Source organism: Protopterus annectens, chromosome 10.part0 (genome assembly GCF_019279795.1).
Source record: "Protopterus annectens isolate FY-2018-M chromosome 10.part0, PAN1.0, whole genome shotgun sequence".
Classification (NCBI taxonomy): domain Eukaryota; kingdom Metazoa; phylum Chordata; order Ceratodontiformes; family Protopteridae; genus Protopterus; species Protopterus annectens.
The window spans coordinates 651,204,582-651,231,505 of NC_056744.1; the positions used below are offsets into that span (position 1 = coordinate 651,204,582).

The 26,924-nt window shown below is 39.0% G+C and overlaps 1 protein-coding gene across 1 annotated transcript in view; it reads left to right on the plus strand.

Annotated features, from left to right (window-relative positions):
• LEXM (lymphocyte expansion molecule) overlaps positions 1-26,924 on the plus strand; it is a 351,176-nt gene that overhangs the window by 221,381 nt on the left and 102,871 nt on the right. The window contains exons 5-7 of the mRNA XM_044085500.1: positions 21,577-21,714; positions 21,823-21,966; positions 23,648-23,812. Coding sequence (XP_043941435.1) covers positions 21,577-21,714; positions 21,823-21,966; positions 23,648-23,812 — 447 coding nt within the window. The remainder of the gene's footprint in view (positions 1-21,576; positions 21,715-21,822; positions 21,967-23,647; positions 23,813-26,924) is intronic.

Here is a 26,924-nt window from a genome sequence, read left to right on the forward strand (position 1 = left end):
GATAATTTTTTTGTTTCTTTTGGGGGTCATACAGAGGAATTATGTTTTTTCAGAGAAACTTTTCTAGTCAGCATAACCCATACACAGGCATGAGTAGTTGTAACATAAATATATCCAGAAACATTACAAAAAATAAAATGCAGTGGAACCAAAATTGGTACAGCTTCAAAACAAAAAGATACAGTGGGCATATAATGTAAGTTTTGCTGATCGCTTACATTACTTGCGGTGGTGGTGCTGCGGTAACGTTGTCGCCTCACAGTACGGCGTTGTCGTATTCGATTCTCAGCTAGAGCGTCTTCTGTGTGGAGACATGCGTGAATGGGCGTACCTTCGTTGAAGGTTGTGCGTCAGAGCTGGCAGTTCGGCACGTAAAAATATACTGCCAATCATTAGTGGACCAGAGTTCCGCTGTGGCGACCCCTAACTGGGAAAAGCCGAAAGACACAGCAACAACTGTATTCTCAAGAAACAAACAACCAAAGCTACCTTCTTGGAAAGAATATTACTACATTTGTAGGACAAATGCCTAAAAATGCCAACCCCAAAATTGGTTATGGTCATGCAATATAGAGCTAGTTTCTCCTGCAGTAAGTCAAGTGTATCACCTACCAAAGGGCAGAATAAGAAGTATTGGAAAGAAAAGAGAGACACAAAAAAGTCCAGTAAGGATTGTAGACATGTCCTGGTTACGAAGTCATAACTTAGAATATGCAAATAACAAGGGTTTATGGCACATGGACATGGGAGATGATGTTATTTCAGGAGCAGGGATCCTGCCATGGTACAGTACATGGTAAAGTTATCCAAATTAATGTAAACATTAGCAATCCCACTTTTGGTGCTATCAAAAACATTGCAGTAGAAATGACAGTTCTGAGCACAATGGTGTTACAAAACAGGTAGCTCTTAACTACATAGTAAGGCACATGTGCTTTAATAGGTGAGTAATGTTGTATGTGCATTCAGATAAGTCTGAGTCCATTCAGAATCACCAGACAAAAGTACAGTGAAGAGTGGATGGAGACTATTACCTGGTTGGAAAGGGGCAATAATAACATATTTCTCATTATTATGGTTATCTTCCTGGTTTTAGGGTGTACTTTCTTTGTGTTAAAAAATTTGCTTGGCTAAAATTGCTGATCTAGCTGTAAAACCTGTAAATGTCATTCTTAGTGAAGAATTAATTCATTTTAAGTAAATAGTGCTGACCCTTTTTATTGTCATGAGGGGGGGATTGATAGATATTGAGTAAAAGTAAATTTGCATTTCCCATTATGTTAAAATGTCTACAGCTTTAAGTTTCTCCAATTAATAATATAAGCCATACAACTCAGGTTCATTACACTAACTGCAGCTCCATCTAGAGTATTACAATGATATTCTAATCATGCAAAAAAAAAGATGAAGCAAAACAACAGTATCCAGATAGAACTGGTTCTAACTGTTTTTGTGTCTTTGCTTATATGCAGACATATTCAACTTCTTGTTTTTCCACAGAACCACTATATAACAAAGGGATTTTCAAATATATTTAGGCAAAAAGGTGATATATTTCAGTTAGAGAACTGATATCTAGTAGGACTGTGTAGATGATATGATAAAGTATTTGTGGAGGTAATACAAATAAGGTTAAAAGACAGTAGAATGGAGTATAGAGAAAGTAATGTTTCAGATGTGAAAGAGGAAAGATGGCAGAGATACATTGTTATAAATAAAGGTGACAGTTAACTGTTTTAACAGGAAAAAGGGAAAAGAAGATAAGTTATAATGTTATAAAAGCTCATCTTCAAATATCAAAGGAAATGATTGAGGTGCTGTCAGATGTTCTTCATCTCACATTGCTGCAGTCCTTACACTTGGGTAGTCCGCTGTCCTCGGTCGGCCTGAATATCAAAGTATTAGGCTGACGTCGGTCAAGGCGCTCAAGACTGACATCAAGACGTCAGGGTATAAATGCGCATGACTGACGTCATATCCTCAGTCTTTTTTGCCGCATGGTCCGATGCAGAAGCAGCGTTGCAAGTGCCGTTCGGCGTTCTGAAATTTTTCGAATTCGGAGTTTCAGACCGAGTCAAAGTTGGCTAAGTACCCGTTGGGAATATTTAAGTTTTTTCTTGCCTCAGTGGTTTACCGGATGTCAGAAAAAGTGAATAACTGTATTTCTTGTGGGAAGCAGATACCGCATAGAGATTATCATACTTTGTGTATTCCTTGTTTGGGGCCTGAGCACGACGTTGTAGGGTGTCGCTTTTGTGCTAGGTTCAATAAACGCACTATTAAGCGAAGGCTAGATTGTGCCAGGTTAGTCTTTGGGAAGTGGTGCAATTATAAGATGCCGTCGGACGCTCCGACGCCCGCTTCTTCAAAGAAGCGCAAAGAGGCAGCTAAACCCAGACAAGAAGAGTCGTCTGTACCGGACGCCGGTTCTTTAGAGGCATCAGTGGAACCGGTGGTTCCGCCGGAGGCTTCTCTGGAGTCTCAGGGGGAGACTTTGTTATTGCAGGATGTGGCCTCCCAGGAGGCAGGTCAGGCTGAAGGGGCTTCTCAGGTTACTGTACTCCCCTCCCTTCCTAAGGTGGTTAGGCCCTCTCCTTCTGTTTCTAAGGCTTCTCCCAGAGGCAGGCCAGGTTTAGGTTCTGTTGGTGTTACTCCTAGTTCTTCTGGTTCTGTGCCCAAGAAGCACATGCTTAAAATGGCAGAAGATTTAATTACTTTGATTAGAGGTTCTTTGCCCCCTCCAGATAAGAGGCCTAGGGTGGATCCGGAGTTGGGGAGTTTTGAGCAGCCTTCAGATGTTTCAGAGTCTTCGGCTGAAGACTTGCAGGAGTATTCTCCTTATTCTGATTCTGATGCAGATGATTCTACCCCTTCTGCTTCTCCTCCAGAGGATTTTCTTTTCAGAGACTCTTCATTCCATGAGGGAACATTTTAAGTGGGAAGGTCAGGACTTCTCTGATTCCAGGAAAAGGCTTAGGGAGTTTTTACTTTTACCCCAGCATAGGCCTTTGACTATACCTCCTGTTCTGGATGTTGTGGAAGATGTGTTTGCGGAGGCTTCTCTTAATCCTGATTCTTTGCCTCCTGCTCCTGTTAAACCGGATAGGTATTATAGGGTGCCTGAGGCTCATAAATATCTTTATAAGAGTCCTAGGGCGGACCCAGAAACTGTTAGTCAGGGACCTAAGGGTGTCAAGGCCTCTGTTGTAAAAAATCCGGTTCCTCCAGATAAAGAGGCCAGAGCTTTGGATAGATGGGGAAAGAAAGTCTATACTTCTTCCACCTTGGCTATGAGGGCTTTGAATTGCCAGTTTCATATGCTGAAATATCAGAATTATCTACTTTCTCAACTGAAGTCTAAGGTAGATGCTCTGGCGGAAGGCATTGAGTGTAAGGAATTACAAGATTTAGTACATGTTTCTGAACAGGTGGGTAAGCATTCTTTACAATGTGGTTTTGATGCTGTACAGGCCTCGTCTAGGGTGGCTGCCACTGGGTCAGTTCTTCGCAGGCACGCCTGGTTGAGGGATCAGAATTTATCTGAACATGTTAAGACAAGGATTTTGGATGCTCCTTTACAGTCTGATGTGTTGTTTGGTTCACCTGTTGAGTCAGTCTTGAAGAAAATGGAAGACAAGGCTAAGTCTATGCAGACTGTTAAAGATTTTTTGCAAGTCCAGCCTCCGAAGTTTAGTAGGAATTGGTCTGCTAAGGGGTGGACATACCCTTCTTATGAGTCACAGTCTAGGGGTAGATCTAGACGTGGTAGGGGCAGAGCTCAGAGCTCCTTCAGGCCTAGAACAGGGAGTTCTCCTGCACAATCTTCAGGTGAGGGCAGGGGCCAGTCCTTTCGTAAACAGGCCCAATGACCTACCTTTTCAGCTGCCAGATCCTTCTTGTCTGGCAGCACCTTTGGGAGGAAGGTTGGCACTCTTCAGAGAAAATTGGAGTTTGATTACCCAGGACAGATGGGTATTGGATATCATACACCAAGGTTACAGATTTTATTTCCATACCTTGCCTCCTTTCAAAGGCATGCCGAACGTTCCTCCTCAGCAAAGACTAGAGGCTCGCAAGCAAATTTCTCTGCTCCAAATAGGGGCCATACAACCGGTCCCGCTACCAGAAGTGGGCCTAGGATTTTATTCTCGCTTGTTCCTAGTACCAAAGAAGGGGAACACGTGGAGACCAATTTTGGATTTATCTATCCTCAACACTTATCTGGACATTCCCAAGTTCAAAATGTTGACGTTACAACAGCTTTTACCTCTGCTGGGCAAGGATCACTGGATGGTGACTTTGGATCTCAAGGAGGCTTACCTTCATGTTCCTATCAGGCTAAGTTGCAGGAAGTATCTGCGTTTTTGAGCTGGGACTTCACATTATCAGTTCTCTGCATTGCCCTTTGGCTTATCTACTGTGCCCAGAGTGTTCACGAAGGTTCTGGCTCCAGTGATAGCTTTCTTCAGGCTAAGAGGAATTCAGATCTATCCTTATTTGGACGATTGCCTGATTCTGGCCCAAGGAAAGGACGAACTTCTTCATCATTTGCAATATGTGATAGCAGTGCTAAGATGCCTGGGGTATTCTGTGAACGAAATAAAGTCCAGTCTAGTACCCTCTCAGGACATGTGCTTTCTGGGTGTGAGCCTGAATACAGCAGCCCAGATGGCTTTTTTGACCCCGGACAAACAAAAGAATTTTTCTCTTTACTTCCATCAATTGTCTCATCAGTCCAGGCTGACTGCAAGGACAGTCCTTCAAGCCTTGGGGTTCATGGCATCTTGTATTCTGGTGCTTCCCAATGCCAAACTGCATATGAGGAAGCTGCAATGGTATCTCAAAAATGTATGGACACAGCACTGCCAAGATTTGGACACTGTCATTCAGATAATACCTTGCATTCAAAAGGAATTTTTGTGGTGGGCTCAGGAATGTCACCTAAACAAGGGACTCTCTGTGACCCGGCCAGAGGCGAGTCAGATTCTAACGACAGATGCCTCAGACAAAGCTTGGGGAGCTCATCTAAATGGAAAGTGGGTACAAGACACGTGGCCTGCCAGACTTCAACATCTACATATCAACTTGAAGGAGATGTTAGCAGTCCAATTTGCATTAATAGCTTTCAAGGATTTACTTCTTCCAGGGCAGGTGTTGATTCTAACAGACAACACAACTGTCATGTGGTACATCAACAAGCAAGGGGGGACACATTCTTATCCTCTATGCAGACAAGCAATGATTTTGTGGGAGACTGCTCTCAGTTTACAACTAAATCTTCAGGCAAGGTTTCTGCCGAGCACAGAACTCCTTAGCAGATGTGTTGAGCAGGCAAATTATGGATCCCCACGAGTGGAAATTGGATCCTCATGTATTTCAGAAATTGACAGTGTCCTGGGGAACTCCAGACATAGATCTGTTCGCTTCTCCACTAAACTACCAGCTGCCAAAGTTTTGCACAAAAAGGTTTCATCCCACAGCTTGGAAAGTGGATGCTCTTTCATTCAGCTGGAACAATCTTCATGTGTATGCCTTTCCACCTCTGCCTCTCCTCCCAAAGGTACTCCTGAAGGTCAGACAGAACAAGCCAAAGATGATTTTAATAGCTCCAGATTGGCCTCGACAGCACTGGTACCCATTACTGAGAAGTCTGGTACGGGAGCCTCCATGGCCTTTGCCTTCGATTCCACACCTGCTGTCTCAGGAGAACAGTCATTTACTCAATGTCAAGCTTCACTCTCTTCACCTGACAGCCTGGCATATTCTGTTTTAAACCCTGGAGGGTCTCAGCTGCCACAGCAAGTTTTGAATGTTATTTTGGAGGCCAGAAGGCCTAGTACAAGGAAAGTGTACGCAGATAAATGGAAGAGATTTTTATTTTGGAGTGCAGCAAAGGATTTTGATGTTTCTAAGCCTAATTTAAGTGTGGCTCTTCAATATCTTACTGAGTTACTGGACAAAGGTTTGTCCTTCTCTTCTATTAAGATTCATGCTGCAGCAATTTCTGCTCACTATGACTGTGAACCACCATTGTTTTCTCATCCCTTGTTTAAGCAATTCCTTAGAGGGGCAAAGAATATAAGACCCCACGAGAGCTCCGACTCCTGCTTGGGATCTCAATTTTGTGTTGGAGAAACTCACTCTACAACCTTTTGAGCCTGCAGCTACTGCTGAGTTGAAATATTTATCATGGAAGACTGCTTTTTTGTTGGCCATTACCTCTGCGAGAAGGGTTTCTGAATTACAGGCCCTTATGGCAGTTGAGCCTTTCTTAATTTTCCATAAGGATAGGGTATCTTTGCGTACTAATCCTTCCTTTATGCCTAAAGTGGTTTCTAGTGTGGCTTTAAACCAAACTATTCATTTGCCTACTTTTTATGCACACACCCAAAATAAAGGGGAAAAGATTTTGCACACTTTGGATATACACAGGCAGTTGAGATATTATTTGAACAGAACTAAAGGGTTCAGGCAGTCTCAGCAGTTGTTTGTTTCTTTTGCTTTGGGTTCTCAGGGCAAGCCTGTGTCAAAACAAACTATTTCTAAGTGGATTGGGTTTTGTATTGCTTTCTGTTATTCCCATCATGGCAAGGAGGTTCCAGCTGGGATTAGGCCTCATTCCACTAGGGCTACTGCCACTTCTACAGCTTTTTTAAGGGGGGTGGCAACTAAAGATATTTTGGAGGCAGCTACTTGGAGTTCAGTGCATACTTTCTCTAAGCATTATCACCTTCCACTTTACTCTAAATCGAGGGCTGGTTTTGCCACTGCAATTTTACAGGGCATTTTGGCAGCTCCTTCTGCTTTATAGTTTTGCCATCCTCCCTTATCTCTCCTTTGGGATTCTACCCAAGTGTAAGGACTGCAGCAATGTGAGATGAAGAACATAGTACAGTTTTGTACCTACCATAAATGTAGATGTTCGAAGATCCACATTGCTGCAGTCCAATTTACCCTCCCTCCTTCCCCTCTGTAGTTAGAGGCGGTTGTGTGGTTTGGGTTGTACAGATTGTAAATATGGTATATATTGTACATCTGCTTAGTACAGGGGTGGTTGGTTGTTTTTTGTTGTATTTTGGTTTTTTGACCTTTCTGTTTAGGGTCTTCTGACATCTGGGGCAAGAAAAGACTGAGGATATGACGTCGGTCATGCGCATTTATACCCTGACGTCTTGATGTCAGTCTTGAGCGCCTTGACCGACGTCAGCCTAATACTTTGATATTCGGGCCGACCGAGGACAGCGGACTACCCAAGTGTAAGGACTGCAGCAATGTGGATCTTCGAACATCTACATTTATGGTAGGTACAAAACTGTACTTTTGGGTTTATACTGAGAAAGGCAAATGGCTCAGCACAAGCCAGTGATGGTGCTGAGCCCTGCTAATTTATTTATTTAATATTTTATGTAAAGAAATGTTCTGTTCATAAAAGAATAAAGTAGATGCCCACAGCATAATGCTATGTAAAGTGCTGCTTACCTTCTTAAGATTAATTGGGATGGCAACAAACAGAAATCCTGCATATATTAAATGGTGTATGTATCATTGTGGATGGTTGTGGATTTTTGTAAAAGGAGGTAGTATTTTTAGCATGCTGGCAGGTAAGCAAAAGGGTGTAGTCTTTCCTGTATAAAAACAACTTGCCCCCTTCATCTGCTCAACTTAAAGTTTGACATTAAATGCAAATAAGCATCTGTGTGAAATAAACTGGAAAATTACTTTTTTTAATATGCTGTCAGACAGCTGGTCTGGGGGAGGGGGCATGCTTTACATAAAAGCAACTTACTTTCTTCACTTGTTCAGTTTTAAGTCTTAGCATTAAGGGCTTGTGATCATCTGTGCAAAATAAACATGAATATTTACTTTCTTAATATACTGACTGGAAACAGCATGAGAAGGGGTTAGTTGTGTTGTAGATGAATGCAACTTGCCCTCTTCATTTGCTAAGTGTAAAGTCTGACATTAAGGGCTGCTGTGCATTTGTATGAAATAAAGTAGAACATGTACTTTTTTTAGTATCCTAGCATGCAGCCAAATGAAGGACATTCTGTAGATGTAAACAGCTTGCCCTCTTCATTTGCTCAGTGTAAAGTCTGGCATTAGTGACTGATGTGCATTTGTGTGAAATAGTAATATTTACTTTTCAGCTAGATGGGATGCTAAAGTTGAAAACAACTTGACTTCTTTATTTGCTGAGTTTAAAGTCTGACATTAAAGACTAATGTGTATTTCTGTGAAAAAAATTGAGTAATTGCTTTTTGTTGCTGGCAGCAAACAAATTTGTGGGTGGGGGTAACCCTGCTGTGGATGAAAACAGCTTGCCCTTCTCATTTGTTTAGCTTAAGGTCTGTCATTAAGGGCTAGTGTACGTTTGTTTGAAATAGTTTGAAATATTTACTGTCTGACCAATCTTTGTGTGAGGCAAGTTTGAAATTGTCCCCTATTTCAAAGAATGTCCACGTCTTTGCATAATATTTTGTTTAGCAACTAACCCTGTTGTTGTTTGCCTAGGTTATTCACAGGGCTAGTATGTATTTGTGTGAAATACATTGGAATATGTGCTGTTTGTATTAAACCAAGTTGAAAATGTTCCTTACTTTGCAGAATGTCCTTGACTTTGTCTCGTGCTTTGGGTTGTACCTCATAAAATGTGTGATTTTCTGACATACCATTGAGGACTGCAGTCACTAAATGGTGGGGGGTGGGGGGGGGGTCTGGCTGTGGAAGAAAGCCACTTACAATCTTGTTACTTGCTCATCTTACATTGTAGTTTTACAAGGCTAGTGTGCACTGGTGTGAAACAGGTTGGAATATTTACTCTCTGGGTACTGTTTGTGTGAAACCAAGTTAAAATTGACCTTAATTTGGCAGTATGTCCTTGGCTTTGTCTGATTTTAATGCTTTCCTCATAAAATATGTGGTTCTGTGGCAAATTGCCGAGGACTACAGTAATTTGAGTTTCACACTTCATATCCTTCAGAAAATGCACGATAATGCCAACATTGTTATTGTTTCAACATTGAGTGTATGATTAGTATTTAAAATATTGTCACTGATTTTTGGGCTTTTATCCCTCATTATTGTTTGGCTTTGTCCCTAATTCTTGTGTTCAGAGGCAGGGCAGTATTATTTTTATTCAATCAGCTGAGGTTTACACAAAAATGTGGCTGAGACCAATCAGTTTGTGGATGAGAGTAATTTAGCTTTTTGTCATTTTCTTAGTTAAGCATTTGTCTTCACATGACTAATGTATATTTGAGGAAATAAGTTGGAATACTTTGGGCTGGCTACTGTTCATGTGAAACAAACTTAACTCACATAGGTTTGAGGTGTCCCTAAGTTTGCCAAATGCCCCAAATATTTTGCTTCTTATTTTTAGTTTGTTCCTCATATAATGTATGGTTGTCTTGCAAACTGTTGAGGAGTAGTCATTACATAATGACAGGAATTTGAGTTTCAGACATGTTCTTCAGAAAATAAATCCATCCATCCACAAACCTTTTCCCCATTTTTGCACATGGAGGTGAGATATCACTTTAACAGTGACAATCATCTAGAGCCAAGGTTCACACCACTGGGTGGCTAGCCATGCCGTGGCTGTTCATCCATATCACACACTCACATGTACACTCATGCCTGTGGCCAATTTAGTGTCAAATCCACATACTAGAAAACTTTAATCTTAGCAACTTTCTAAGTATATAACATCAATATTTAAAATCTGTCCCTGATTTTGGGTCTTTGTCTCACATTATTTTTTTTTTTTCGTTTGTTTATTTATTTATTTCGCCATTGTCCTGATTCTTGATCTAAAGGATGAGGGGTGTATTTTTACCACAAACAAATGAAATGTATGCAGCAGTGTGGCTATAACTGCAAGGTTGATGTGGGGGAGTTGCCTGTGGATTAAGCTGACTTATCTTCTTGTACTTTTAATCAGTTTAAGCAGTCTGGATTTACAGAATTAGTGTGCATTTTTGTTAAATAAGTTGGAATACTTGGGCTACTATGTCTTTGGGTGAAACAAACTTGTAACACATTATTGTGTCCACAGTTATTGTGATCACAATCAAACTTCTGAAGTGTACACAGTTAACAATAGGGCTAGGATTACTGAGTACGGGGGCTATCTGTGGAACAGATTATCTTACCCAGCTATCAGGATCAAGTTAAACCATTACTAGTCTAGCTTTACACGACTAGTGTTAATTTGTGTAAATCAGATTGTAATACTTTATTGTGGCCATTATTTATCACAGTTGTACATTTTAGATGAACACAGTCAAGCTTCTGTAACTGATGTGTATGGACATTGGTGGATTATAATGCAGCAGTTCAAATAATCTTAAATAAGAAAGGTGACTCAAAAAGAATATGTACATTATAATGCAGCAGTTCAAATAAAATAATAAAGGTGACTCCAAAAGAATATGTGCATTTATATATGGTGCCCTCAGAAAGTGTGGAAGGCCCATAGACAGAAAATTGTCCAGGATCCAATGTACATTAATCTACTATTTAATATTTCATGAACATTGTTTGTTACCTCACATAAACTAAAGTTAAATCATAGTTGTAACATTTTTTGCAGAAACATAAACAAAATGCCCCAGCAACCTATCATTACTCAGGTTTCCATCTAGATTATACTAAATTTCACCCACCATACTGAGCTCATAGTGGAAGAGTCCTAGCTCAATTAGAAGCCTTCTGTTCAGTTTCTAACCATCTTACTGAAAAATTCAGGACATCATTAGCCAAAAGTGTGCCTGTCTCAAGTTTATGGTACAGCCTACCACATCGTGCCCAAAACTCTTCACTCAACACTAGTGTTTTACAGACCACACTTAATAAAATATGTAAATTTATAATGCCTGGTCTAAACAGAGAGCACCAAAGACAGTCACTGAGGAAAGCCAACTGACACCCTATACATGCAAGGGATACCTTTATTGTTTTATATAGAAAAAAATCATCTTTAAATAATGCTTCTGTCTGTCAAACTAACACATACATGTTTCCCTATGATGTTTACAGGAATTCAGATGGACATCACTATCCTATTCAGACCAAGTTTTAAGAATCACATTGGTGCAAAGAGCTTTAACAAACCAGTTCCTGAAGACTGGAATAATCTCCCAAAAGAGCACAGCAGTGAAACAAGTCAGAAAACCTTTAGTAATAAACTTAAAAAAAAAAACTTTTATGAGTGGCATTGTTTCAGAGATATAGGCTAATGATTCATATTCTTCCTCTTTTCTACACAAGCCTTTTTACATCTTAGGTAAATATCCGTTTGTGTGCTTTTTAGATAACTTTAGTCGAACCCCTACATCATCCCAATTCTTCCTCACAGAGCTTTTCAGTGTACACCTCGAGACCGTCCATCCTCCGTATTTCACCCTTGTTTTATACTTCCCTTAATGTTCACATCTCTGCAACAGAGTTTCCTCTCCTAACATACTGCATCATGTGTTTCATCTCCTAACATTGTATGAAATCTGACATTACAGAGCACATCAGCATGCATCCATTCCTACCTTAATCCCTCACTTGTCTTCACTACAGTCTACCTCTCCCTCTCGCATTCCCATACTCTCATTCTCTATGATAAAGTCCTACGATACTCCTTGTATGCTTCAAGAAACTTCTTTTTTGTACATCTAATTATATATAATGGTCTGTTTCCTTAATACAGCTGTCATTTTATACGGGTGCACATTTTCTGTTAACATGTGTTTTATGTTTCAGTGATTGTTCTTGATTTATTGCACATTCTGCAACTACATTTAAGTAGGATGTAGTATATATGTATTAACTAAAAAGGATGTATTAACTACGCATTCCTCAAGTTTCTACTCATTTCACTTGACCAAGCTTGTTAACCTTTAATTAAATATACTTTACATGTATTTTGCCTATAACACTTAAATTCAAATAAATAACATTTATGTATGTTGTATTTGCAGGTAATCAGTAAAAACACAAGACCATGCTACATGATCTGTATAATTCTACCTTACTGCCTGGCAGTACATTGAGGAACTATAAAGTGATAGTGAGGGAATTCATTTAGTTTCCTGTCTTAGCTAGTTTCCCTTTTTGTACTTGAATTAACCTTTCCCATTTGGTTAGAGATTGATCTTACCCTTTCTGTAGTCCATAATTATATATTATCCATAATGAGTGTAACTGGAATCATACCATAGGTAATTTGAGGGGACAAATGCATGGGACAAAGCATTTAGGAGCTGCCTCTGTCCATTAGTAGTTCAGGGGGCAATCCTGGGGTAGATTTTCTGTTTTCCATCCATACATTCATGTTACACTTGAATAGGGACAGGGATGAACTTTTTTATGTGGACGGGGACTCTGCTTTAGAGCACAGATGTCATCTGTGAGATATACCTGTCCCTCCACACCATTTGGTTGATATTGCAGAAGAGGGATAGGTTCCTAGATTAAGTGTTTCTTATCGCATTTGACTTAGTGATGTGCAGTAAATCCATCAATACTGGGTCAGAGGATGCCTTGTATGCCAGACACAGGTCACCTCTTAGCAGTCTGTAGGATACCGAGTATAACAACAGGGCTTTAAGTGAGTCCATGCAGGACATGATGCTTAGACCTTGTATCCTTTTAGTAAGTTATCGCTGTGAGCTATTAAAAATATCATAGATGAGCATAATATATAATAGTAATTTACATTTTCTGCAATTTGTATTTTCTGTAATACTATCTGAAAGAAGAATGGCATCCCCTGAACTGCCCATTAGGTATTTGTTAAGGGGACACCAGGTTCCACCAAAAAAACATTATTAGAGAAATACATTTTGCAGGTAGAGGAGCATTAGATACATACCGCTGAGCTATATTCGCAGTTTAAAGAATGCATAGTTCAACATTCCTAATGGTCATCTGCTTATATGATCAGAACCAGATCCAGCATAAGGTGAACTAGGCAGCTGTCTGCAGTAAGATTTAAAAAAAAAAAAACAAAACTACATGGCTTCTTTGAAAACATTTCTCTACTCCTCACTGATGTAAACACATATCACCATATCACCCGTTAGTTCAGATGTTAAGCCATTGACTTCCTGGAATTCAAGTGAGGTATTTTTGGGCTTTTCCTAAACAGCATAACTAGAGAACATTTTGTAGCAGAAGGTAGTGTGTAGAACATTTCTGTCACTAGCAACGTGCATATGTGTATATGTCTGTATGCGTGTGTGTCCACAAAACAAACAGCACCAGTTACCCATTTTTAAGACTTAAACCTTGCCTGTGATATAAATAAGACCTGCTGAAGAAACAGGTATGTATCCCAGAGAATATTCCATCTGTGCAAAAGGCTACCCATCCTTGTGAAGCAGAATTCCTCTCTAAACCAATTCATGTGTAACTTGGACAATTGGATGGGGAACAGGAAATTCATTCCCATTTGGCAACTATGTCTCTAATGGACACAGGCAACTTGTAAATGGTTCATCTCACAGCCCCCTGCTTGTAAATGTTTCCTCTCCCAAGCCCTTGTTTACACTTATCAAGGCTACCAGAACTTGTCAGAGATTTGGGATGAATGGCTAGACTTAAAAAGGCCCTTGTGGTTGTTAGCCTAGTACAGACCTATGAATTTATGAACCTATGTGTATGCATATGTGTGTGAGTGTGTGTGAGTGTGTGTGTGTGTGTGTGTGTGTGTGTGTGTGTGTGTGTGTGTGTGTGTGTGTGTGTGTGTGTGTGGCGTTTATATCACGTTATCAAAAGAGGAAAATAGCGAATGCTATTTCATTGAACTTAAAATATCTAAACCACATAATATCGAACATTCAGAACAGCAAATTTTTTCCTTGGGAAAAAATTCACTATTCCGAAACACATACACACAACACAAGCACACCTAAAAAAACATCAATACACACACATACACTTATAATCCTACAACTAACCCTACACTAAACTATACAGACACTACTATCTATCCACTTACCTTAACCCAAACCCTAACCCTAAGGACCGTCACTATCGCACACTCACCTAACCCACGGCCTAACCCTAACTCACTTAACCTGCGCCCTAACCCTAACTCACTTAACCCACCCCTAACCATAACTAACCTAACCTGCACCCTAATCCTAGCAACCACACAATCACACACTTACCTGAACCCGACCCATAAATTTCCACCACAGCTCTGAAAATAGCAAAGCCACAGAACCGGCCAACCGAATTCTTTCCTTAGGAAAGAATTCGATGTTCTGCAGCTTCGCTATTTTTAGCTTTTGCTCAAAACGAGTCGATATTAGAACATTCAAAGTTTTAAAACTTCGATGTTCTGATATAGACCCTGTGTGTGTGTGTGTGTGTGTGTGTGTGTGTGTGTGTGTGTGTGTGTGTGTGTTGGGGGGGGTTATATAAAATGCCCGGTCTGGCTGAGTAGCTTGGTAGAGTTAAACCCTGCACCTTAAATTCAGGTATGAGAAGAATTAATCCTCCATACAAAACTCCAATTTTTCAGAGCATTTCTGCTTTTGCCTCATATTTATGCTCTATCCTTGAGCAAGTCCCTTAACCAGACAGTGCTTTGCGGCAACTGGAAATCTGGACCTCAGTGGTCCCCTTAACTGCCAGACAGCTATGGTGCATAAGAAGTTAATTGAGTGTAGTAAATAGAAGCATTATCATATGGACCATGTTCTTTGGATGTGATCAATGGTTTCCTTCTGTTGAATGTTGACAGCGTCTTTGTAATTTAGCTGTGAATAATAAATTGAACAACGTGAACTCTAAAAGTTTAATGTTAATATTTTAGCTATGATTGCATTTTTAATTTATCTTGCCTTTTTTTTTTTTTTTTTTTTTTGCAGGCTCACAGGTGTGAAAAGCATTTTGTTTGGGCTACAACATTTTGTGTAGCATTTAGTACAGATGAGTATGGCTAAGAGCTGTTAAAGAGCTGTTTCTTGTAGTACAGGTTTTGATTCCTTCAGCTTTAATTTGTTTTCTCTGTGATTCTGCCTTAGCCACTTCACCAGATAGTTCTTCTGGCCTGCTCCTGAAAAGGGACACTTGTGTTCAGTGGGCTGTTCAAGGCTGTTATCAAAGTGCTATGCATTTGCATTTGAACTCCTACACTCTTCATATAGCCACTAATTAGTACTTCACTATATGCTATTTGAGTATAAATCCCAGAATGTCTCTTGTAGTTTAATGAGTAAACAGTTGCATTTTCACCAAATATGAGTTTTAAGCGAAGTTTATTGTTTCTCAGGTTAAGTCTGTTTTCTATGTGAGAGCATACCTCTCAACCTGGAAACATCAACAATCTGGACAAAGACCCATGAAAACTAGGTAAAACTGGCCAAAAATTGGGGTCCTGATTAACATAAAACTTCCATACATAATCATATAACCCCGCCCACTCATATGGAATTTTGGGATACTAACATGAAGATTGAAGTCATTAAATAATAATAAGTAATGGCAGACATTTGAATTTCAGACTTCATATCCCTTGGAAAATGTGTAATAATGCAAAACCTGTTATTCTAGCAACTATCTCAGTTTACATGAGAAATATTTAAAATCTCTCTCTATTTTTGGGCCTTTGTCCCACTCCTGCAATTATTTTTGGTTTTGTAGGACATAAATGGATCATACATTTTCCTTATAATTACTAATTGATTAAAATGAAATAAATTATCTGTTGACTGAGTAAGAGGGCTGGTATGTTGACTCTTTTCAGTCATGACCCAAACTTGATAGAAGAAGAACATGAAGTTAATTAAAAAAGCACAATGCAACGTAGGTAGGCAGCAAACAATTTAGCAACATAATAAATGATGGGAAATAGAATGAACAGAACAAATATAAATACTTCATTAATTAGAATCACAGGCAAAATATTAATTATGTTAAGATGCAAGTAAAGAGTCTGCATTGATGGCATTCTTTAAAGCACACCCATACAATAAGACATTAGCACATGTTCCTTCAACAACTTAATAACCACCCTCAACCAGCTAATAAGGATGCAGCCTGCACCAGCAGGAAGGAAATTAGCTCACAGTAAATCAATCTAGCGAGGGTACTTAATAGTTTACTACATCATACAGAAGTGCATAGGTGCAGACTACAGGTAAATTCTCAGGATAAAGCAATCATCTACTTTGCACACCCATCAATCCAGGCAAGCCCCCTACCAGCAACACATCAGTTCTGCACCTTTGGCATTCAACCTACAAATACAACAGAACCTTGTTTAGATTAACTGCCACCTGCAACCAGAAAAAAAGGGGTTTAACAGATACACAAATTTGCATCAACTGCTCGTGAAACAATGTTTCAGGTTGTTACAGAATTGCAATGATGTGTCTTTCGGCTTTTCCCGGTTTGGGGTCGCCACAGTGGAACTCCGGTCCGCTAATGATTGGCAGTAAATTTTTGCATACCGAGTTGCCAGCCCTGACGCACAACCTTCAATGAAGGTACACCCATTCACGCATGTCTCCACACAGAAGACACTCTAGCTGAGAATCAAACAGGACAGCGTCTTACTGTGAGGCGATAACGCTACCGCAGCACCACCACCGCAGTTGTTACAGAATTGCAATAAAAAACTTAAATGGAGTATACCCCCTTGCTCAGAGTTTTCATCTGCATGCCTAACAGTGTGCTTCGCATCTCAAGTGTCAGGAATGTATTCCTTCTTCAGAAACACAAAAGACCAAAGATAACATGGATGTTCTGATCATTCATTCATTTCACCTGACTCCCAAATTAGGTGGACTCTATAGATCTTGCCCTCTTCCCCCTCAACAGACAGAAAAGTACTGCCCTCACTGCCCAGTCCAGCTACCTCACTTTCCTCCTCTCCCATGCAGTTGTCACTCCAAGTGCAGCACAGCAGCATCAACCTCATACACCCGCAGTGGGGTGGGGTTGCAAATCAGTGGCAGAAGGTATGGAGACTCTGATGGTGTAGCAGGCATGCCTTGCTGAGTGCCACATTTCCAGACTCAACTCCCTCCTCTTGCAGAGCACTCAGGTGGGAATGAATGGAGGGAGGGAGGCTGGGTGAGGGTGGGATAAGAAATGCATGAGAAAGCAGTTTGTGCTAGTCAGACCGACAGTCAGCAATCCCTAGGAAAAATGTGCAACGGGCATGTGACGGAAAACACAGTTAAGAAAGCTGCACTTTGCCAGAGGTTGCAAATACTGTATTTAGGCAAATAATTTATCAATGATGTGGAGTGCTGAGGGAATTGTAGAATCAGAATCTAATTGTTTAGGTAGTACATGTTTTAAGATTTCTTGCTCTGAGAGATTGAGAGGTATGATGAGTCAAACATCCTATATGTTTCTAAAGATGAGCAACACAGTATAGTTCTAAGTCTTTTTTCTATAGTAATTCACCCTGGCAGCATACTATAACCAAGTGCAATTCAGTAATGGATACAGAAACATTCATGAGGTATACAGTACTTGCACCTAGCTTTCCACCTGACACTCACCTCAAACATAACCAAGTTTCTTCAGAAATGTATCCTCAAAAGACAGCAGCTGACATTTAGTAAATTGCCACCTCACTCCAACAGGAAAAGTTGGACTTCTTCTAAAGTATACATTGGGTACTGGGCACACATAATACCACTTCTGTGGTTTGAAATATATAAACACAGTCTCGCTTAACAGCAACTAAGAACAGAAATGACTTGCAATCTGCCCACGATCATCATATGTTTTACCACACACATCATGTCATTCAGGGGATGTGGTCCATGAACAAACTTTGCACTCTTATCTGTTCATACCTGTCAGATCTAGAAATAGGCATGTCCTCATTCTCAGCAGTCCCTTCCTGTTTGGATTCTTTCCACAACCTGCATACTTTCTTGATGCAACAACTTCCCGACTGTTAGCTGCCATTTTCCCCTCTGGTTTCAAGCTGATTCCACCATTCGCAACTCACACACTCTGACCAGCTTCCAGTGCATAAATGCAAGCAGCTGAGAGAGAGTCATCACAGAAGAAAAAAACTACTCAGAATATGGATATAGAAACATTCATGAGGTATACACAGTCTCTCTTAACAGCAAGTAAGAATGGAAACTGTGGGAAGCAAACTCCCACCTGCCCCAGTCTCTGAGTCCAACAGGCAGTCAGGCACTGTCTCACGAAGCTGATGTCATTATTCACACCCCTGCACATTGATGATGTTGTGGGATATGCTGCCGATGTGTGATGATGTAAGCCATAACTTCAAATTGTAAATAAAAATAAAAAAAATGGGGAATTGATGGGCCACTCGGAAATTTGTGGCACCCTATTATTTTGCTCTCAAAACTGGTAAATACAAAGGAATTCTGTATAGTTGAGATGTATGTGTGAGAGTGTTTTGTTTTGTTTAGAAAATTGCTGTCATCTATTTTTTTTTCTGTAAAAATTTGAATAATAGTTTTAAATGAAATCCAAATCTGTGTGATAATTGCAAGAGTGGAGGGTGGCCTAATGGTTAAGGTGTTTGCCTTACAAACACAAGGTACAGGGTTTGAATCTCACAGGGGAATAACTTAAAATGGCTCGCAAGGGCAGTTAGCCTAGTACTAACCTATGAAAAGTAAAGACGAAAAGAGTATGTACAGTGACATGCTTGAACAGTGTTTATCGTAACTGAGGAGAGACAGCCAATTAATGGGATACTGGTGTGGCTGATAAGGGCCTAATTTATTACCCTGCATTGGGCCCCATTTGTCTTTGATCCTGGTCTGTTGACTCTGGAGGTGTATGCTGTGACAGAACAGCAGTATCAGCCATTCAGGTAGGTCAGACCTGTACTAAATGAGGCCACAGGGAATAGCTATTCTTGATAATAGGGAAGACATAGGGAGGTCAAAATAAGACTTAGGTATCCTACAAGTATGCAAGCCCCCCCTACAAACCTAGTATGTTGTTTGCAGTAATATTTCTGATTTTTGTAGGATGTGTGAGTTGTTGAACAAAATCTACAGCAGTCTTTATATTGACTTTAAGTATTTTTCTTTATTCATTGCACTAAAGAATGAATGAATTAATAAGCCTGGATTGCATAATATAGTCTAAGTCGCATTTTAGTAATATATTTTTAAACTATCTTCTTTACAGCCTCCAGCAACTACAAAGGAGTTGATATTTGTCAGGTCTGCATTATTTAGTGTTGATAAGAACCATCTGACCTTCAGCATCCATTATGTAATCATTGTTGCATATTACTGCATGCTACAGTCTTCTCTACAAGACTGGATTCCAAAGGATTTCTGCATTTAGTTAAAAGCTGTTACTCTAGCAGATAATGCTGAGTGCTAATGCCCTGACTTGTTAATGAGCTACGTCCTATGGCAAGGGTGCAGGGTATGAATCTTTCCTCCTTAATTTACCTGCTGTGTGACATTTAGCAAGTCAGTTAACTAGGCAGTGCTTTTCAAGTAATTGGGAATTTGAATGTATGAATGCACTTTTAATTAAGCTTTTTTTTTTTTGCAACACGCAGGTGCGTGAAATGCACTGTTTTTGACTGAACAGTCTCTGTGAGTTTACTATCAAAACCTGGAAACTGCAACAGTCAACCAGTCAAATGGTTGACCCAAAATCCTGAATATGTAACAGCGAAAGTCTGGAGAGGTCAAAACTGAATACATTGATACCTGCAGTTCGATGTATTTGACATAGCAGGAGGTGATGTCAGTCACCCATGCTATACACATTAATGTACCATTACACTCTACAGTCAATGGTATGTTAATTATACTATTTTGCAGGGGGATATACCCCCCTGTGCCCCCACACCCCCTGCACATTAAATATACCAACTCCAAGAGCACACTACAGTGAGGAAATGGGCTAATTCCCTGTTTCTCACTGAACCGTGATCTCCCTGCACAATGTTGAACCCAAATACTCGAAATACACTACCCATTCGCTGTAGTGTAGTCAATATATTTTGGTTCAACATACTGCCGACTTGAAAACTGCCTTTCACCCACATGCCGGTCGACGAATGCAGTTTCTAGGTTTTGATAGTAAACTCTAGGTTACCACCTGTCCTACTTTGCGAGGGACAGTCCCTCTTTGGGCAGTTGTGTCCTGACAAAAAATATTAAAAATGGCAAATGCCCTGAGATTGTAGGACATAATTATTTCCTATATTTTATGTAATAGTTGCATAAAACAGTTATTCTGTATCTAAATACCTAATGTTTTTAAGAAACAGAATAAGCAACTAAAATGCTACAAGAATAAGATTTTATTTAGGCAAAAAAGTTAAGTTCTATCCTTTGTACTGACCATGGGTATGTGTCGGCCTGTAAAATCTGATGTTTGTACCGAAAATGTCCCACTTTGGCCATTTGAAAAGGTGGCAACCCTAAACCCTGTCTGTGTGGTACTTACTTCAGATGAGTAAAGCTATTAGCTGCTAATCACCTGCTTCTGTAGAGCATGGTTTGAATCCTGCAACCTTTGTTTGTGTATTGTGTAACTCTAAAGCACTTCACCAGACAGTGCAACTGTCCCAAGCAGTTAGGAAATGCATTTGACATTTGTCCCTTTGAATTCCTGCTCCTTTCACAATAATTAGTGCTTTACTATATACTGTCTGACTTTGAATCCCACCACATCTCTTGTAGTCTAAGGGATTGTCTGATGGATTTTCAATAAATGTGAGTTTTCAGAGGAAGAGGAGTTTACTATTGTGCATGGTAAGTCTGTTTTCAGTGTGAGTCTGTTTTGTTTTGTTTACCAAATGTCTGTCATTGTTTTTGCTGTAAAATATATAAATGATTTAAATTAAATTCATATTTGATTATTGTAAAAGTAAAAAAGAAATACTAAGCACATTGATAGGTTTGAAAGTTTTTTTCTTGTAATTGGGAAGAGACAACAAAGTAATGAGGTAATAGTATGGTAGTGTGTGTGTGTGTGTGTGTGTGTGGGGGGGGGGGGGGGCAGTCCATTACCCTGCCTAGGGCCTCGAGTATATGATTCCATAATAACTGTAATGATTTAAGCGTTAAAGCAGAATATTTGCTAAGCATGTAAAGGAAAACCCCATGAATGCATGATGTTTGCACATAGATTAAAGAGAGTTAATATTTCTGGACAGGTCAGAAAGAAATTAGAAGCAGCAGGGAATATGTGAAATACTGGTGGTATCTAGACATGGTCTTTCAGTCTAATTTTGTGAAGTAGGGCTTCTCTTTAGATGAAAACAGTTTCAAAGAGAAAAGGACTAACCTTGAGCTTCACATACAAATTCTAATCAGGAGAATATGGTGGGCAAAATGACTAATTGCTCTGTTACAGCCAACTTAAAATGCAAATAAAAAATTAATGACATAAACATTAAACACAAGATATCATTTTCTTTTATAATGATTCTGTATTTGAAGTTAATTATACTCATGTGTGTGTGTGTGTGTGTGTGTGTGTGTGTGTGTGTGTGTGTGTGTGTGTGTATTTATGTGAGAGACAGAGTATTATACACATGCATTTTTTTACTGTATGCCATAATATTTTGTAAACACCTATGATTTTTGTCAGTTTTGTACTCCAGGTCCTGGCACGTATGGTAAAGGAGGTGTCCCATCTGCGGTTATGGAGGAGAAAGCCAGCCGTTCTGCAGGATCTCGTGGTATTCTGGACAGTGATTCATCCATTGATCGGTCCCCTATTACTATAGTAAACTTCCGCAATGTCTTATAAGTTCTTCAAACATTTTATTGTATTTTTAAACTACTCTGTAAATATATTTGATATATATAATTTTCTGTCTTTGTGTTTCTTTAGGGCTGTGACTTAGGGCCAGGTACTTACAACTTAAAGAGTTCCACAGACATGCTGCTAAACCATGTGGTTGGCAAACGTGGTCCCTATGATCTTTTCACAGGAGAAAGAGCAACTCCAATTTGTTATGGATATTTTGCTGCACCAGTATGTATACTTGTATATTTGTGGAGGCATTACTCTCTTTTTCATTCTGTTACATCCTTCTTCTATCCCTTTTTGTGTATTATTTTCTTTGTTTTTGCCTTTCCGTGTTTGTTAGCTATTATCCCTCAATTCATTTTTCTTTGAATGAGAGATGGCTACAGGAGGTCAGCACACAGGCAACTATCAAGGGTTTGGCTAGACCTATCACCACGCCATGCCCTTTTTAGCCTCATGCTGGCATTCTATAATGCCAGTCCACTGACACCTGCTGCTTTCTGTCTACAGGGCAGTAATGAACTCATTGTTAGACATGCACATCGAGACTTTTATGCTGCCTCGGCTCTGACATATGGTTTCTACAGGTGTATCACTGAAATTCAAGCCAAAGCACTACTTAGGCTTAAGGTCATTCCTAGTCTTTCTTTATTTGATTTTCTGTCCCAGCCCCATTAGGGAAATTAAACTTTTGTATCTCCTGATTATGACCAAGGTCATCTGGGGTGCATGCTAGCAGTCAAGTCCTATAGCTTTTAAATGTAGTTCAGAATGCTGTCTAAACACTGGAGACAGCGAGGATGAGCTTCTAACCTCCAATAAATGTTTTGTCAGAAGAATGTGCACCATATAACATGCATGTTCCCTGCAGCGAAATGGTAGCATTTTAAACTGTATACCCTGTATTCTGCATTGTCCATTTTTCTAGTCGTGAAGTATTTATTAACATCGATATTATATACATGCTACACTGTACATTTTAAATTAATGTTAACTCTGCACTAGGCAGTGTTATGGTATTTTTACATCAAAAATATGATTTTATGTACATTTAAAATATATTTTCTTAATAGCAGCTTTTCACTCTTTACTATCATGATTAACTCTTAAACTTTCCATATACTGTCTGATTTCTTTGATGGGATTCTAAATCTAGAGTATTTAACAGCAGTGCTTTCTCTTTCTGGTTATCTGTTCTTCCTTTGGGATAGTTTTTGCTACACTACAACTTTTCATAGAGACATGGCTTAACAGTTGTACATTGATTACCTGTTTGCAGGAAATGAAGAAGATGGGTTTTCAGTGATATCATACAGCAAGTTTGAGGGGAGTCGTCCTATATGATGTAGCCTGTACTGCCTCCTAAAACATGATGTACAATGATATGAGTGAGGGCATATTTCCACCCCAATTAAGGGTAAATATAATTCTCTGCTACATTACCCCATAACTGCCATCAGATGGTAGAAATGTCAGCCCCCTTCTTGAGAGAGAGAGTGAGAGAGGAGATGGGCATTAACGAATGTCACCTCCTCATCTGCTTCTGCCCCTCAGTCTGTTAAATGACCCAGGTTGTTAATATTACCAGATTGGTATTCTCCCTGTCTTTCAAATACATCTGAATTTGCAGATAATTACCTACAGTGTGCTTTTTCACTATACTGAAATAATAGTAGTGTTTGCTAAAATTTCAGAAAAGATTTCTAGGGCTACTGTTTAAAAAATACCTTGTGTTAAGTAAAATATTTCTGAAATGTAGGAACTGTTCACGTAATATAAATTAGATAACTATTACATGGTTTACTGAAATTTTAAACTGTTACCATAGTAATAATATGATATGCTGAACAGCATGCAATGTCCTGTGAAGTTCATGATACGTAGACTTTTGTATTTATTTTCACAGAAACAGACTAAGAGCCCTGATGTGTACAAGGTTAAAAGTTTTGTTGAAGAACTGAATGAGGATGGAAAGAAAAAACATGGAGTTTTTGGTTCATATCCACAGTTTCCATCTCCTCCCACAGAACGAATCTACCATTCTACATTATCCCAGTGTCCACGCCCACCGGTCAGTTATGTCTCCTGTTTACATTCATTGCCATTGGTTTTCATGTTTAACTTTCCGAATTGTATAAATAATTTGAAAGGTTTAGTGTAGATGTGAAACAACAAAGTTATTGATATATTCCACCTTTTTTAAACATATACATGGAATCCAGAGCTGTGGGATCTTAAAATAAAGCTTTTTTGAAAATATAGTTAGCTGCAAAGAAAGTATTTATTTTCCACAAAAGCTTCATTTTCGAATCTCACATCTCTGGCCTCTGTGTGTTTTTATTTTACATTAAAATTATACACATCAATGAGTTTCTGAACTTGTCTTCATTAATGTATAAACCAGTCTGACAGAAAATCAGATTTGGTCTGTTATCTGCAACTGTATTAAATATGTAGATTTCTCAGGAAGTGATTTTCAGATAACATTGTAAAGTGGTGTTTGCTTCTTAAAATGAAGTCTCAGGTTTTGAAAAGTCTTACAGTACACATGTTGTTACCACTTCAAAGCATGTAGATAATAGGAGGCCATCAACCATACTTTACAAAACTTACTCCTTTAGTAATGTTTCATCTTGATGCCAGAACTAATATTAACTGTTTCTACATGGAGCTGCCAGAACTAGCAAAGTGAACATGTTTTTATTGTTTCTTATGTAGTTCATAAAGTCAATGATGCTTCAGTGTAATCTAATGTTCAGTTTGAGTGACATGTCACATATCACTGCTATATAAATCATCAGTAGGTTGTCTTGAAGAAGAAAATCCATTCCAGGCTGAGAGTTTCATCACTTTTAATTTACATGACGATGATTGCAGGAAAGATGTCTACTGTTTTTTGGAGCATCCCCCCACTTTCTGAAGAACTTGGCCTACTCTTATAGGCTGAGCATGCCTGCTGCACATTTCTGTGAGAGCTGCAGGTCATGTGTTCACACCAAGGCACACCGCATCTCACCTCCACATTGTTTATCAGTGTTGTAGTTATAATATTTTAAATTAATTTTCCTGATGATCATGCAAACCACCGATGATTAACAGTAATCCTGGTAAAAGCTTAGTGCCCCAGTAAATGCCAGTGAAGAATCATTTGTTATAAAAGCTGTAAGTGGTGCTTATACTTTTAATGTGCTCTTTATGTATACAAGATAATTTATTGTGTTTATTTATGGTAGTTTGGCTTTTTTATTCAACTGTAGTTTTTCCTCACTCTGTCAGAGTCACAGACATCTTTTCAGTAAGTTTTAATCCTGTGACTCAGCTACCATCTAGCCACCATGGTCACTAGGTCTTAAATGTCCCTGAGTTCTCATGCTGATTAAACACTCATAATTTAAATCCTGAGAGTTTTTTAGAGTACAGAGAAAGTTTACTACAAAGCAAAATAGACATATGTACCAATGGTGAACTTACACTTCTGGTTACAGTGATCTATATAATATCTGCAAAGAGGCTCTCAGAGACACCGGTAGTATATTAGCAAGCTGCATCGTAAAACAAAATACTACTCACTTAGTTGGGTCTATATTGAAACATCAAATGCTGAAAACAGCGAACGATGTTTCATCGACACATTTTCAGCGAAAGCTGAAAATGTCAAAGACACAGAACAGCGGTTTCTTTCCTAGGGAAAGAAAGCACTGTTCCAACCAAAAAAAAAACCCATTAAACACTTCCAAACACATACACACATACTCTAACCCTAATTGTACCCCCCCAAAAAAAAGCAGTAAACAACTGAATACACATATGCACGTAACCCAACTATACATCTAATAGGGAAAAAAAAGTAAACATTTCAAAACATATGCACTTACCTTAACCCACACCCTAACCCTAAGGTCAGTAACTCTTGCACATTTACGTAAACAGTTCCAAACACATACACACTTACCTTAACCCTAATTCTACCCCCTCCAAAACAAAAGTAAACAGCTGAAAACACATACACATGTAACTCAACCATACATCTAATGCAAAAAAATCCCAGTAAACACTTTCATACATATTCACTTACCTTAACCCGCACCCTAACCCTAAGGTCAGTAACTGTTGCACATTCACGCTCAGGAGCTATACCGGACAAGGGACCATGCTACAGTGAAGAATATGGCAAAGCAACGAAGCGGTCAAGCGACATCTTTCCCAGGGAAAGAATTTGCTGAACAGCTGCTTCGCTGTTTTGCCTGTTCGCTCTTTATGTGAAGACGAAAACGCATTCGACAAAATGCATTTCCATCATTCTAATAGGAACCCACTTAGTTAATATAGTGCATAGCAAAAGACTATGATTATCTAGTACCTTAATAGCACTGGCTATTTTGAGGACTAATGTATCCACATATAGGAGTCAAAGCCAGAGAATTGCAGAAAGAGGTAGGGTTGGCTGAAGATGTGAGGGATGATTTTAACCATGTTCAGATTTTTGAGGAGGTGTTAGATGCAGCAGTCATTGTTTATTTTCATAAGAAAAGTGGAAGGCCCAATGAAACAAACTGCTGCAGGTAAAATAAAGAAGAACTTTAATCTAGAAACGTAATAACCCTGTATTTAGGGCTCCTCTTTCTAGGGCTTTTAACATGAGAAAATATGCTATTGAGATGTTCATTGAGGCCAGGCCAGTAATTGGCATTCAAATGCAAGGTTTATATTTTACATATTTGTACATACTTTTGTCTTCATTTTTCTGATCTTATAGGGAATGCATTTCATACTATATATATATATATATATATATATATATATATATATATATATATATATATATATATATATATATATATATATATATATATATATATTTTTTTTTTTTTTCCTTGTTTGCAAATTTTGTCAATTGAATTGACTCAGTGCAACACACTGTGAATTTCTTTGTGTTGGCTCCTTTTAAGATGATGCTTAATTTCCTGGGAGCTTGGCGGTCATGTGATTGAACACAAACATTACAAATTGTGTGTGTATTTCCAGCAATGTTTATCTGATGAAGTTCATGGATTTTTGTGAATGAAAGTGCTTATCTCTCATAGTTTTAAACAAGTTTTTATTTCAAAAAGTTTCTAGATTAAAGTTCTTCTGGATTTTACCTGCAGCAGTTTGTTTCCTTGGACCTTCCACTTGTGTTTCTT